We start from the raw sequence: 16,028 nt of genomic DNA, 5'->3' as shown, positions 1-16,028 counted from the left end.
ACATATATTAGAGGAGACTTCAGACCTGGAGCTGGGCAATCAAGGCATACTAAAAATACAGACTAGAGTATTCATTTCTTTATTTGAAGACCACAGAGTGGCCTATATAATAATATCTTCTGTTTTAGAGAAGAAAGCACTGCTTGAAATATAGCTTTATAAATCAATTTTAAATTTCAATTTAAAATATCCTCAGAGATTAAAGTAGTGACATATATATATATATATATATATATATATATATATATATATATATATATATATATATATATATATATATATATATATATATGTATATATATATATATATATATATATATATGTATATATATATATATATATATATATATATATATATATCTCCTATGAAATACTTTGCTGAACACTTTCCATATATTTTATTAACATCCTTTGAAAATAACCCATACCTCATTTTGAGTTGAACATCCGTATTTTAATCCTTTTTTCTTCTTTTATACCCTTGAACTTATTTTACTCACTTACTGTTCTAACCTTATTTCATTAACAACTCAATTTTGTCTGCAACTGTGGAGTTTATTAGACTCATAGTACAAATGGATAATGTTCTTCAATTTACCTTCAGAAACTCTTCTGTTTCCACCAGATACCTCTGTTCCTTTTCTAGCAGAATCTGATATGTATGTATGTATGTATGTATGTATGTATGTATGCATGCATGCATATATTTTCGTAGATTTTCACGGGTATAGGTATGCAGGACCCGAATACACCAAGACCTGCATGCGTGTGCGTGTGCGTGTGTGTGTGCGCGCACAAACACACACACACCATTTTCATCAATATTGTTTTATTTTTCATTCAGTGTTTAGTTACTGGCTGTTGAGAATACCTAGCAATGTAAATTATGGCATATCAAATGTCATAACAGAAATTAGTATTTATTTATTAAATTTATATGCTTTTCATGTCACCAATAAGGTGACCCTGGGTGTAAACTGTTATACAGGCAGCAGATGATGTGAGGTAATGAAAGAAATATCTCTTTTCCCATAATTGACAGCACTTTTTTTTTCTCCATTCTGAAAGCCAGATGGGTGATTTTGGACCAGTCTCTCTCTCAGCCCAACTAACCCTACAGAGTTTTGTTGTGAGGAAAAATAGGAGGAGAAAAGAATATTGTTCATGTTTTCCATCTTGAGTTATTTCTAAAAATAATAAAGGCAGTACATAAATAGATAAATAAAAGAAAGTGTTCATCAGCTGGGTCTTTTCCACTGTCTGCTGTTTTTTTTTTATCCTAACAAATACAGTGCTGAAATAATGTGAATGGTGTGAGCTCATAGATTTGCGCTCAAATTGCTTAAAAAAATATGCATCTCCCCACCCATATCTTCAGGTTTTGTATTTCTTCCCCAGCTGTTACCACACACAACATATACTTGGGTTTGCTCAGTATGTTTAATGATGACTGAATTAATTCCATGTTTTATTTAATCAGGAGCTAACTAAACAATTGGGGCATTCAGCTGCACAAAACAGTAACAAAAATTAAAACTAGCAAAAATAGCCTGGGTGGTGTGCACAATTTGCACAAGCCTTTAAAACATGTATTCCACTTGTAGCAAGGAAGGTTAGAATTTTGTCCTAAATTTATTGCTCTTATTTTTTAAATAGAGTGAAGGGGAGGATAGGAAACACTGAAGTTGTTTTTGTTGTGTATTCATGGACATGAACTTCCTCTTGTCCTCAATTTGTATCATGTATAACCCCTTTTTATTGTAGTGCTGGAGGTGAATAAGCTATCAAGGTCACTCTGGAAAGATAGATAACACAGAGGATCTTATTTCTATGACAATATCCTGCCTGCCTCTTATCTCTTTTGCCACTTTCATGAACATAACCTCTTGGTCTCATTTCATCAGTTTTAGTTATTTAAAGTTTAAAGCATAACAGGTTTCTCAGCCCCATGCTGTTTAACATTGTAAGATGTCCCTTTGGTACAGGCTCAGAGAATCAAAGGTACAAACACCGATATAGTTTTGCAAGATAGAATCTTCCTCACTGATCTTGTTTCAAATTTTGAAATCAAGCAATTAATTATAGCTTAATGAATATACTATGCATCTTTCCTTCCTCTACAACAGGAATAAATTATAACTGTTCAGTTAAATGGATGGCATTTCAAGAAACAAAGCTAGAAACGTGAAAACATTCACTGGGTTTGGCAGTATGAAAAGTACTTATAATTTCTGAACTTGGGGGAAAAAAAACTCCATCAGAAATGCCTTTAATATTAGAACAGCTTGGGAAATTTGTTGAAATATATCATAGGGAAGGCTCTGGGTATGTGTTTGTTTCTACAAACATCTTCATTCTATTAGCTCTAGTACATTTTTAAATATAATATTAATCCATTTCTAGAATGTATCCTATTACTAAATGTAATTTTATTTTTTTCTATGTCACTGGTCTTTCAGTAAATTTCTTAATATTTAAACATTCATTTGAACTTCTGTATTTTTGTAAAAAATAGTTTTGTTATAGCAATAGCAGTTAGACTTATATACCGCTTCATAGGGCTTTCAGCCCTCTCTAGCGGTTTACAGAGTCAGCATATTGCCCCCAACAACAATCCAGGTCCTCATTTTACCCACCTCGGAAGGATGGAAGGCTGAGTCAACCCTGAGCCGGTGAGATCTGAACAGCCGAACTGCAGAACTGCAGTCAGCTGAAGTAGCCTGCAGTGCTGCATTTAACCACTGCGTCACCTTGGCTCTTATAAAACATATTCGTTTCTATTTAGCTTTAACTTAGAGGGAGGGGGAAATAAATTGGGTGATCTTGTAATTTCTATAACTGAAAATAAAACCAGAGGCAGCTACTGGCCTAACAATTCATTTTAAACATTTTAAACAAACTTTCTGTTAACTTTAAGCATAATTTAAATAATTTAACCGGTGAACTACATGACCAGTTTAAGCATAATAAAATACACTGTGCATCTTTTATTTCACTGTAACAGGAATAAATGCATTTGTGCTGCATAACTTAAGAAGTTTCTCTTTGAATGACTGCAAATGACTCCAACAATAATGAACAAATATGAAATATCCCCAGTCTAATCATGTTGTACAATACACTCCTAATTCTCTTACTTCAGTAAATTGTCTGAAATAACACTAAATATTGTGATCAGACATTTCCAATCTTTCCATCTACTTACCTCACCTAGTACCTAATTTATATTCTGCCTTTTATTCAGGAGCTCAAGGAAACATACATATAACATACATTCTTTTATTTATTTTTTCTCTGCCGCATCCTTTGACATAGATTAGGCTAAAAGAGAGATTTATTGATCCAAAGTCATCCAGTGAGCTTACTTTGTTGCTGGGGAGTTAGGGTTTCTAGTTCTAATCCAATATGTTAAGCACTCTATTGTACTAAAGGAAGATAGAGAGGTCAACTGACAAATAACCATTATTGGTAGTTACCTGTCCTCTTCAAATAAGTAGACATTGTTCTTAGGTGAAAAGCTCAATCAGAATCACTGCTTCATGGGACAATTGTTTAAAAAAGGTTTTGGCATGTAAATGTATTGTGTGCATGGTCTTGTGCTTAATTATTACCATCTAGCTGGTTTTTTTAACTCTAATTCAGAAAGAGTACAAGTCTCCATTTTCTCTTTCCTTTGGGATCCAGTAGTCATCCTATTCCATCTATAAGTTCCCACATTGACCTATCTCTAATAATAATCTGGAGTAATTCAAAGCATCTTGCAATAAACTTTTTTTTTATTCCATCCATCTGCCTTCCTCTTCTTTTACTTCCCTTGAACCTGTTAAGCATAATTGTTTTCTTGAGGCAATTAATCATCTGCTCACTTCATATACCTAATGTATGTTATTTTCCACTTGTTGATCAATGCCGAGAGAGAGAAGACAATTAGTCTTTATTTGGTCCAGGGCTGATTAATGGGCCTTCTTGTAGTCTACTGCAACATTATGAACCCTTTCCAAATCCATAGTTCAAAGTCATATCTTTTGTTGTTATTCTTTGTCAGAGTCCAGTTTTCATAGTTGTACATTAGACAAGAAAGGCCACTGCTTTAATTATCTTCTGTATATTTGTCACTATCTTTTTCCACAGATTAATCTTCCAACAAACTTTTACCTTTATATATTAATGAGCCAAAGAAAACAAAGCTATCTACCACTTTCATATTTCTCCATCAATCATAAATCTTTTGAGCATATAGACTGACATTATCTTTCTCTTAATATTTAATCATAACCTTGGTTTTTCTTTAACTTTCAATAGAGTTTTTTAAGGGTTCTTTGTTAGCTAACAAAATAATTTTCACTCTGTAACAAAATTTGAAAATCTTGCCACTTTCAATTTTCTTACTTTATTTTTACCAATCCTGCCTAGAGCATATTTTCTATATAAGTGGATTAAATAGACATGGGATGAAAATAGGTATTTATTTATTTAAATTTATATAGATACCTGCTCACATATATATGTACTCACAAGTTAACAACAACAAAAACACAAACTCAAATGAATTTAAAGCAATTGAAAGACAAATTAACCCAAAACATTTAAAAACATGAGAGTGTGCCAACCAACACTTGACAAAAAATATAGTAATCTCACAGGCTCCCCACCTCCACTGGATGTCTAAGCCTGATGGCACAACCACTTCTTTAAGGACTTCTTAAAGGCCAATTAGGGCTGGGGCCAATCTAACCTCAGAGAGGATGAGGTTTCAAAGGGTAAGTGCCATTACAGAGAAGTATCTTTTCCTGGCTCTCATCAGATGGAAGATTCTTCTTTCATTCTCTTCCTGTAATGGAATGTGTAAATGACCTTGGGGAATGAGGGGAAGAGATACTGTCTAGGAAACAATCAGACAAGAGAGGTAGGAGCCTTTGGAGGCTTAAAGCCATAGAAAGAAACTTAGGAAGAGTCCACCTTAAAGGAAGAGGCAGTTAAAAGTGGTAGAGTGGAAAGTGCAACTTTTACACTTGCAAGATTCTGTTAATGTAGACTTACAGTAAAGTAGAATTAGTTCATTTAGTTTTGTCTCCTGTCTCGTTTACTTGGCAGGGCCAACACTTCCTTATTTGAATCACTTCTCCAATTCAGATCTGTCATACATTCTTGCTTATTGTAATGATTTATGGTATTTGTTATCTGTTTTTATTTATACACACACACACAATTTATTTGTTTGCTTGTTTGTTTGTTTGTTTGTACTCCAACCTAGTCTTTGAGTTAGGCTATGTGTAGATATGTGTGTGTGTACCAAAATGAATATTGAGTATATATTTTATATATCTTTAGTTTTCCCCTCAAAATATTATTTTCAAGCTATCATTTCCAGAGATATTACAATTCTAAATTAATAGCAAACTCAAAGTAGTTGAATGACCAGATCTTGCAAAACAGAAAGAGTCAAAGACAAAATAAACACCATTGTTGACTGCAAATTAATATTTTGCTGAATAGTTATCAAATAAATAAAATACAACAAATAGAATATGGTAAAGCAGGCATGAAAGATAAAATGAACCCCATTGAACAATAAAACTGTTCCATAAGGCAACTAGTCAGAACAGCAGCACCTTGAAAGAAGGTGTTGTATAATTTGGGGGAAGCACAGAAAAATGATTAGAATAGAAGGATAGAATAGAACAGCAGAGTTGGAAGGGACCTTGAAGGTCTTCTAGTCCAACCCCCTGCTTAGACAGGAAACCCTACACGACTTCAGACAAATGGTTATCCAAGCTCTTCTTTAAAACTTCCAGTGTTGGAGCATTTACAACCTCTGGAGGCAAGTTTTTCCACTGATTAATTGTTCTAACTCACCATTATAACTCACCATTCCAACTCCCTGATTATATCTCACCATAGGCATTCTCCACTATGTTTGAGACAAATATGGGAGGATTTCTCTACACATTGTAGAAGATAGCCAGATTGGTGTAATAAAATAACTCAACAAACTAATATTATTCAGTGTTTATTGTTACCACTGAGTTGTCCCCAGCTTGCTAGAAAATGTACTTATGCATTTTAAATCCTCTTTCCCCAGTATATTAAACTACATCTCCACATGTACAAAAATATTCCTTTATCTTTCGTCATAAAGAAACATTTCTTCACATGCCATTCTTTTCTGGTTTGTGTAACAAACCACTGCCTTTGTTCAACTGATAAAAATACATTTCCATTTGTACTTATATCTTTAGTTAGAACCAAAAAACAAAACAAAACCTTTTCTGACCATTTTTCTTTTGATTCAAAAGATTCTATGTTTGTTAATATTATGCTACCTTGTCTTGCGACCTGCATATCAGTGGAGATATACCCACTTAAGACATGGCTGGTAACAAACCATTTTCAGTATATCAGGGGTACAGCAATTATTCATGGTTGTAATTCTTCAATATTCTATATTCTATTTTAAATATTTCTTAATGACTTTTGGAATTGCTGAACAAAGAGATCAAACAGCTCCTAATATATAACTACTACTGCTTTAACAACTATCTGCAGTTGCTAAGAGAAATGAATTCATACTTTTAAGCACACAATTATTCTTTCTTTCTTTGTTTTTCTCCCAAATGTAAATTTGTTGACTTATTCCTGAAATAGCTGTTGTTGAAGAAGAAAATATGCTTGAAATATTTGTACTGAATGTTTATGTTACATATGCTGTAATAACAATCAGGTGCCTGTGCACTTGTTAATCAGAATATCCTGGCATACTTTAAAAATGATTTGTAAAATCAAGATAAGTTATCCTTAAAGCATTGTCAAAAATCTACTAAAGAGGTTAAAAAACCTTTCTGTTGAGTTGTTAATTAACACACTGTTTTGAGGTGTTTACAGATGGATATATAGTTGATCTGTTCCAGATATCAATCTCAGACTGACTTCTAATTGTCCGATTCCTCTTTTTAGTCCCTTTCCCTCATCATCATTTCATTATTATTATTTAGTTTGTCAAACATGTACGAGATAACAGGTATAAGTATAGACATAGACATGGACACAGGAAATGGGTACGAATAAATGGGGACAATAGGACAGGGACAGTAGGCATGCTGGTGTGCTTATGCACGCCCCCTTACAGACCTCTTATGAAAGGGATGAGGTCCACGCTAGACAGTTTAAGGTTAAAGTTATGGCGGTTTGAGGATGTAACAATAGAGTCGGGTAGTGCATTCCAGGCATTGATCACTCTGTTACTGAAATCATATTTTCTGTAATCAAGTTTAGAGCGGTTTACAGTTGAGTTTGTATCTATTGTTCGCCCGTGTATTATTGTGTTTGTGTTTTGTGTACTACGCTTAGGTCAGATATTGGTCAGTGTAGTTCTAAGTTGTCCACACCCAAAATTTCAAGCCTGGTGGCATAAGGTATTCTATTGTGAGCAGAGGAGTGGAGTACTCTTCTTGTGAAATACCTCTGGGCTTGCTCGATTGTATTAATGTCCAAAATACAGTCTGGATTCCAGGCAGACAAGCTATATTCAAAAATTGGTCTGGCAAAAATTTTGCTTGCCCTAGTTTGCGGTACAATGTTACTGGAGAAGCATCTTAAAGCAGCTAAATTAAGTTAGTAACTCTTAATGCCTTTTTGGCAATGCTGTTACAGTGAGCTCTGGGCCTTTTGATCTTTTGAGATGAGTACTCCTAGGTCTTTGACTGAGTGAGGGTTGTCTACGAGATTATATCCACCCAGTTTATATTTGGTGTTCTTATTTTTGTTGCCAATATGTAAGACAGAGCATTTGTTGGTTGAGATTTGGAGTTGCCAATTGTTCGACCATTCTGACACATAGTCAGTTCCTCTTGTCCATAATTTCTGAAAGATAATAGCTCTCTGAAAATTTGAGAATGCATTTAATCTGGCCCTTTAGTCAAAATAAACATAAATCCCTTGACTAGTATTCTCTCAATCTCAAACTTTAATCTGTCCATTCATCCTGTTCTCCACAAATGTTTGATGGAGTACATTTCGTCATTTTTATTTTAAACACAGAGGTTCTTTTTGTTGATCACATCATTCTTGGCAAAGTTCAATTCATTTTGAGCTTTAGTTTTTCTGACATCTCTAGAATTCTGGACTGACATATTATATGCATTTCTGAGTATGAAAATTATATGAACAATCCATTTATTTTTGGAATATCAGATCCACAGTGACCATCAGACATTTCATTAAAATAAAACTATTACATAAAAGTTTTTATGAGATAAGTATATTTAAGTTGGGCATGCTTCATTTAGGTTATACTTTAAGTTAATTATACTGATGTACAATATCAATGTATCTTAATTGTTCTAATTTTCAAAACAGAATGAAATAGGAATGAAAAATACATATTGCCCTTTTTAAATAACAAAGCCTTTCATAATTCTAACCACTGTTTGGTGGTGCAGTGGTTAGAATACGGTACTGCCGACTGTCTGCAGTTTGACAGTTCAATTTTCACTGGTTCAAGGTTGACTCAACCTTCCATCTTTCCAAGATCGGTAAAATGAGGATCTAGATTATTGGGGACAATATGCTGACTTTGTAAACTGCTTAGAGCGGGCTGTAAAGTACTGTGAAGCAGTATATGTCTATGTGCTATTGCTATAATTTTAATACTTTCAAAATAATACTTTTCTCCATAGAAGGGTGTGTTTTTTTGGCCTTAGACACTTTAGATGCTTAATTAAGTTAGAAATTTTCAAGTTTTATTCCGCTCATGACTGCTAGCTTGTTAATTAGTTGCCTCTTTCATTGATTAGCAACTTAGACAGTACTCAATTATAAATGGGTACAATGTCTGCCTTGCTTTAGAGTCTAATTAATACGATATAGACTGTTTAACTATTGGTGTGTCTAAATTATTTATGATGGCAAAAATACATTTTATTGTTAATCAACAAAAGTAGCATAAAATAAAAACATCTAAATGAATTATTTGTGTTTTGTTTTATCATAATTTACACCAAAACTTTTTGAAAGTTAGTGCAATTATGACCCAACTTTCTCTTCAAAAAACTATTGCTTAATTTCAGAAAGTGCCACAATATCTGATACACACATTAAAATACATTAAACAAAGAACACAATCTACTGAATGCATTTTAATTAAGCTCTAAACAAGAGAACAGAACATCATGTTCAAATACAAAATTAAAGAGAGAGAAAACGATTAGGATGACAAGTTTGTTTTGGGGTGAGAATGGGTATGTCTCATCTTCTTTCTCTATTTATGATTGGAACTAGAGATCCCATTAGTGGAATTCTATTCACAGGATGCTCATCTAGAAGAAATTGGAGTGAATGTTCATTTAGTTTATATTCATTATGCTACCTAAATTAATCTGATCACCAGGATCCCCTTCAACCTTATTAAGAATCATCAAAGGCAGTCAGATGGTATTTTCTGGGATTCAAACCCTCTACCAGGAAATTAACTCACATATCTTCATGCTTGGATCATTACTTACATTGAATTAGCTTTAAGCACTAGCAGCAGTAACTTGCAGGAAGGGTTAAAGGAGAAATTTCTCATCCTCCAAGTCCTGTAAAACCCTGTACATGGGGACATATAACATGACACTTGTATCTCTCTGTTATGAGACCTCAAGAGAATATATAAACCATTCTGATTGCTGCTAAACTGATCTAGAAACCACAAGCAGGAAAGCATAAAAAATAGCACTAGTAACTATAAGATAAAGGAGTATGAGCCAACATTTCCTCCATTTCATTTAAAGCAAATATTGTGCATTCTTTGAGAGATGATCTCCCAAAGATTCTTCAGAACATACAGGAATGAAAAGGTGAGCATCTGTTTGCAACCCTTTAAAGCAGCTATGTAAAAGAAGAACTACACCATTCTAGGATACTGTAGACAGATGTTTTGCTGCTAGATACTCTAAAGTGCCTTTTGAAGATGAATCTGAAGCTCTGCATAGCCCAGAATTCTTCCTTACACTGGAGTGGCTCTGAAGAAAAACAGGTCCAACCCATGCTGTCTATAGACAGGAAAAAAAGGTGAGAAATCTGAAACTTTAAATAACTGTTTATGAAATTGTATGTAGCACTCTGGCTATGAAAAAAGATGAAGAGATCAATTGAGACTTTGATAGCAGTTTTTCCTTTTTCCTGTAGCTTGCTACATGAAAGAGAATGTCAGTAAGAGAATGAGAAAGAAAAGAAAAAAGAAAAAGGGAAGGGGGGAAAACGAATGTCAGAAAAATAACAAGTGCCTTCATGCAGTTTATTTTTTTTTAACACAGGACTATCAGGTTACTCTAAACAGAATTTAGTCTTTGACAAAAGAAACAGTTGCCCTACTTTGTTTTAAATCATAACTATCAGTGACACCTTTCCCAGAATATGACACATAGTACAACACACACACTTTCATGAGGGGAAAATAAAAAAACCATACTAAGAAAAATATTTTTATTAGAACATATCAAAGGTTACAAAACTGAATAATTTGAACTTTGCAAGACATCTTTCTTTAGTTTCTAAATCTAGTCACTTGGGCTCCTTAATAACATTTCTTCTTTTGGGGAAAGTACCAGCAATTAAAGCTAGGTCTCACAGTCTTAACTTTATTGCTGTTTGAAATACTTGAGTGCATTGTTTTTTATCATTCATTTCTAGTTTTAAACAGAGCTTGGTCAAATAGTGGAATGAAAACTGGTTATTTAAAAATAGACAAGCCGGTGTTAGAATTTTATAGTGCCCTTTGGATATGCCTTTATTTTTATATTTCTCCTCCACAGAAACTAATTTAAGTAATAACCTACTTCAAGAAGGCATTTTTTTTTCTCAATGTGCTACCCCACAGGAAACACGAAAGCAAAGGTTTTTATTATTGAGGTTTTTTTTTAAAAAAAAGGCTTGCATTCATTTAATGTTGTACTTGACACATACACACACCAACCTTTTGCAGCAAAGGATCCAATCTATTTCAGATGCATAATTAAAGTCCTCTCCCATTTGCTGATTTTGAAAGAGAGTGAAACCAGAAGCAAATCCCTCAGCTCATTCATATGCCACCTGCCTGGGTAATCTAACATTCCTCTTCTTCCTTCAGTGCCTGAGCTTAAATCTATCCATTTAACAACTCACCCTGAACTGCTTCCCATCTCACCTGCCTGAACTTGAAACCAATCACAGAACATTCATTATCGCTGAAGCTGTCATAGTTCTCTCAGTTTGTATAATGCTTCTTCCATGCTGTATCTGTCCTGCCCTGTCACCTCTTTGTGACAGAGTTTGTTGCATTGCATATCGGATTCCAGAGAGGGTGGAAGACAATTCCTGTCTGGAAATATTTAACACTGAAATAAGAGGCTGCTAACCAGCAATGAAGGTATGATCTATGGTCTTGGATAAATATCCTCTTGATATACACTCAAGGGAATAATTTATGCATTAAGTATTGTTGGGACAAGCAAACTTATATTAATATTCCAATTAGAAGGAAAAAGACAGAACATTTATTCAAAGACATAAGCATTTTTCGTGTTCAAGTGCTCGGTAATTAAAAAACATTAGCAAATAGATCTCTGGAAACCTTTTATAATTTCTGGTTACGTTTTAAATTTACAGTACACTAACAATGATAAGGATATCCACAAAAAGGGGATAAAGGGTTTCTGTTTATATATAAAAGGATAATTCAACAAACCATAAAGTTAGTATTTAAGATATGTAACATGCAGAAAAGTTGTTTAAAATCATGAAAATTCTGTGAATCAAAATAGTTTCTGCAATTATTTAAAAGTTAATAAAAACTGGAATTTGAAATTGTTTTTCTTGGAAGGTAGTTGGTTATTTAAATTTTGCTTATGTTTCTAAAATATGAGACAGTAAAATCCATGTATAAAAAAATTTCCATGCTACCATTCATTCAATCATTTATCCTGAAATGAAAATAGTTAAATAGTTAAATAGTTAAAATTTCTCAGATTTTGTTAGAATATAAATTTAATCACACAATTACTCAGTGTATATATGCAGAAGGATGAGATATAAAATTTCAGAAATTAATTGTAATGTTAGTATCACCATAACCTCTCCATGCTGTAAGACATATTTTAAATAAATTATCTATTTGAACTGCTCTCAAAGAAATATATATATATACTCCTTAGCACAACCCCATCACATGGACACAATAGAGTATTTCTTTTTAAAAACTATATTGAAGAAATGTTGGTTCCATTCAGTGGTGGGTTTCAAAAATTGTTTGAACCTACTCTGTGGGTGTGGCCTCCTTTGTGGGAGTGGCTTGCCACCCATGTGACCGGATGAGAGTGGTTTGGCCGCCCATGTGATCGGATATGAAGATGCCGACAACACTTGTCAGAACTACCTTAAATTACCTCACACACAGCACTGGCATGCATAAGAATATGATGTAAACTTGTTTTTTAAAAGGCATCTTTGGTTTGCGTTAAAACAACTTCAACACACGCAATGTTCTGATTGCACCACAAATGCAGTAGTCATCCTTATCTTTCACAGAGGCACTGAGTTTTATAAATGTGAGCATGATAGTGTAGAATAATCATATCCAAGGACCAGTGGTGGGTTTCAAAAAAATTTGGAACCTCTTCTGTAGGTGTGGCCTGCTTTCCGGGTTCACTGGTGGAACATCTTCTAACCGGTTCGGTAGATTTGACGAACTGGTTCTACCCAATAGGTGCGAACTGGTAGGAACCCACCTCTGGTTCCATTAATATAAGCACTAAGCAGGAACTTGCAATTAAGCAGCGAAAATATCTTTTTAAATTTAAGTTGACAGTTAACTTTAGTGGACTAATAAAATCACCATATTTCATATTATATTTCATTTGCACGTGTGCATTTAACAAAATATTTTTAATGTAGCTTAAAAGGCAGAAAAATATATTTAAAATTTTGCTCATGTGAAAAGGCACTTTTAAGTACAATATGAAAGAGAAAAATAGAATTGAATAGAATTGAATAGAATTGAATTCTTTATTGGCCAAGTGTGATTGGACACACAAGGAATTTGTCTTTGGTGCATAGGCTCTCGGTGCACATAAGGAGAATAAAATACATTCATCAAGAATAAAAAGATACAACACTTAGTGATAGTCAAGGTTACTAAAAAGCACAAAACCAGTTCAGAACGGAACAGAATAACAAAATTGGAAGAAATTATGGAAGTCTCCTAGTCCAACCTGCTCAAGCAGGAAACTATACACCATTTCAGACAAATGGTTGGCTAATGGTTGTCTTCTTTAAAACCTTTGTCATTACTGCTCAGATGGGTGTCATATTCAACATTACAACAACAACAAAAAAAAAACAGCTATCACTTCATGAACTTCATAAACAATTTGCTGTGGTTACCCAGCCTTCCCACATGCTAAGTATCAAGTGGTGAAACACACACAATGTGCTTTTTTTGCTTAATACAAGTTTGAACACAACTCTTTACAATCTGTAAACCATATCTTACCCCTGCAGATAAATAAGCAATGAACCAGCCACTTGTTAGTTATGGAGGGCTGCTTGGCAGAGCTTCAGTTTTTAAAACTTTGCTTTTTATGGCAAATATCAATGTTGTATGCCATCTGTCCATTCAAATATTTGTTACTGGCTTGCTTTCCATAAAGAGGAATATGACTACTTGGAAGAAAGTTGATGTGATTGATGAAGTATCTTGGAAAACACATTGCTGTTCCAATATTGGTCATGAGGAAACTTTTGCTCAGCTGAGTTGAGTAGAAAATGTCCTAGATAGGTAGTCCTCAACTTACAACAGGCCACTTAGTTATAATGGCACTGTTACAATGAAGTTTGAAGATACAACAGCAGTGAAAAAGTGACTTATGACCATTTTTCACACTTGGGACCATTGCAGCATCCTCATGATCACGTGATTGACATTTGGAAGCGTGACAACTGACAGTTGTCAGAGTCCTGGGGTCATGTGATACTCTTTTGTGAACTTCTGAGAAGCAAAACCAATGGGAAACCAGATTCACTTGACAACTGTGTGACTAATTTAACAACTGCAGTGATTCACTTAACAAGTTGTAAAATAGGGGAAAACTCACTTAACAAATTTCTCACTTAGCAACATAAATTTTGGGTTCAATTGGGTTCGTACGTTGAGGACTACCTGTAGCACATATGCAGTGGTGGGTTCCAGATCCTGTTGCAATCAGTACAGTGCAATGGGGCTGGGTGTCTACCACATGAGTGCATGCATGCGTACTTAACGCCCGCGACACTCCGCAATGCCTCCATGATGCTCCAGCTGCTTGGCGGAGCATCACGCAGGCGCCGTATGCTCCATGCACATGTGTGGAAGCCTCGAAAACCTCAAATACCAGTAAGGAGCGCAGGCGGGTAGGTGGGCCCTCCAGAGCACCATATCAAAATGGTACCTGGTGCTCCCAGCAGGCACCGGTACACCCCACCACTGCACATATATCTCTCATACCATAAACTATTGCACACTGCCACATTCTGACCACAATAAACTAACACGGTTTTTCTCTTGTAATTAAGTGCAGTTTGTAATTTCAGCAGGGAATTGAGTGAGTGTGTGTGTCTATGGCAAAATAGTGGTTGGTTTTGCTCTTTTCATCAATATTCTGTGCAAATATGTATGAGATGGAGCTTGCATTGTCAGTCTGTAATGTCTTTTTAATGAAATCTTGGTTTGCTGCAGATACCTGTCACAATTAGCTCAGACTTTTTCCCTCCTCGAAAAATTGTTTGGATTTGCTTTTGTGAAGTTTAAAAACTCAGTGCAGCTTAAAGGATCAACATTTCTGACCACCCCACAAATCTCACCCCTCATTATGTACAAACTACACACCGCATATTAAAATTTTAATAAATCCTTGTGTCCATCAAATGCATGCAGATACAGGGAAGCTTTATACAAAAAGGGAGATGAAGGCTGAGAAAGAAAAAAAATATATCAAAGTCTCCAAATTAATAGAAAACAAGGATCAGGGATTCCATTTCTGTATTTTATTATTCACTTTGTAGTTATACTATTCACAATCAGACATAATAAAAATCAGTCAAACTCGAGTATTTTTTAAAAAGTGCTTTCTTATAGTTGGAGTCTTTAGCATGGGCGACAGAGAAAATAGTTGCTGTCAACAAACCACTCTAAATTTACACACACATACACACACACACACACACACACACACACACACACACACAACTGAATGGAATGGTTGAACTTTGAAGCACCTTGAACCTAAGCATGGAAAACACTAGCAGTAAAATAAAAGAAGAAGTTAAAAACATTGTGGAATCCATTCAACCATTTTAGTTAAATGCAGGCCAGGAAGACACCTATTGTTGCTGTTGTATCATTCGCATAGGAAGCACAGTGGCCTTTGGAATGAATGTGTAATATTACAGTGGCATTTAAAAATCAGAAATAAATGAGGGGGGAAAAAAAGTTTAAAAAATGACACATTACCTGCAAGGCACAACATGAACGATTGCAGTACGAGCAGTTCCCATGACAACCTCATTTTTACTTTCTGATGTCAAAGGAGACCCACGTCCAATATGTAGTGATTAGAATGCTGCTTCTTTTAAGTTATATCCGATCTTTAATCTGCAGGAATAGAAAGAACAGTATTACAATAAGATTTAGGATTACAGCTCCTTATGCTCTTTGAGACTCTCTGCTTTTCCCCTTGATTTAAAGCAAATTTACACCTAAAGGAAAAGAGATGAAAACAACTGGAATAAAAGTAAAATCCACCACAGCAGTGGCAGCAGCAGAGACATCAATTACTTTCAAGTTGCTTGGAGCTATAGAAGAAACCATAGCCCTCAAATCATGTCACTTTTCTTTTTAAAAAATGCATTTGTGGGTTACCGTCAGAATAGAAAAAAGGATATCACGTTTTTTAAAAAAAATAATTAGATGCTCTTTGGAATGAACTCTTTAGCCCATTCCATGCTCCTGACCTCAAGGCAGCACTATTAAATTCTGG

General features: G+C 34.6%; 1 protein-coding gene across 4 annotated transcripts in view; it reads right to left on the bottom strand.

The window, feature by feature from the left end:
- LOC106554500 (contactin-4) overlaps nucleotides 1-16,028 on the bottom strand; it is a 566,498-nt gene that overhangs the window by 254,326 nt on the left and 296,144 nt on the right. For all 4 annotated transcript variants that reach the window (XM_087708901.1, XM_087708899.1, XM_087708897.1 and 1 more), the window contains exon 2: nucleotides 15,503-15,643. In XM_087708901.1, coding sequence (XP_087565027.1) covers nucleotides 15,503-15,557 — 55 coding nt within the window. In that variant the 5' untranslated portion in view covers nucleotides 15,558-15,643. The remainder of the gene's footprint in view (nucleotides 1-15,502; nucleotides 15,644-16,028) is intronic.

Source organism: Thamnophis sirtalis, unplaced genomic scaffold (genome assembly GCF_051295495.1).
Source record: "Thamnophis sirtalis isolate CommonGarterSnake01/CBP01778 unplaced genomic scaffold, rThaSir2_p1.2 scaffold_3, whole genome shotgun sequence".
NCBI classification, from domain to species: Eukaryota; Metazoa; Chordata; class Lepidosauria; order Squamata; family Natricidae; genus Thamnophis; species Thamnophis sirtalis.
Note: the sequence above shows the minus strand (reverse complement) of the source record. Positions and strands in the feature narration are given on the sequence as shown.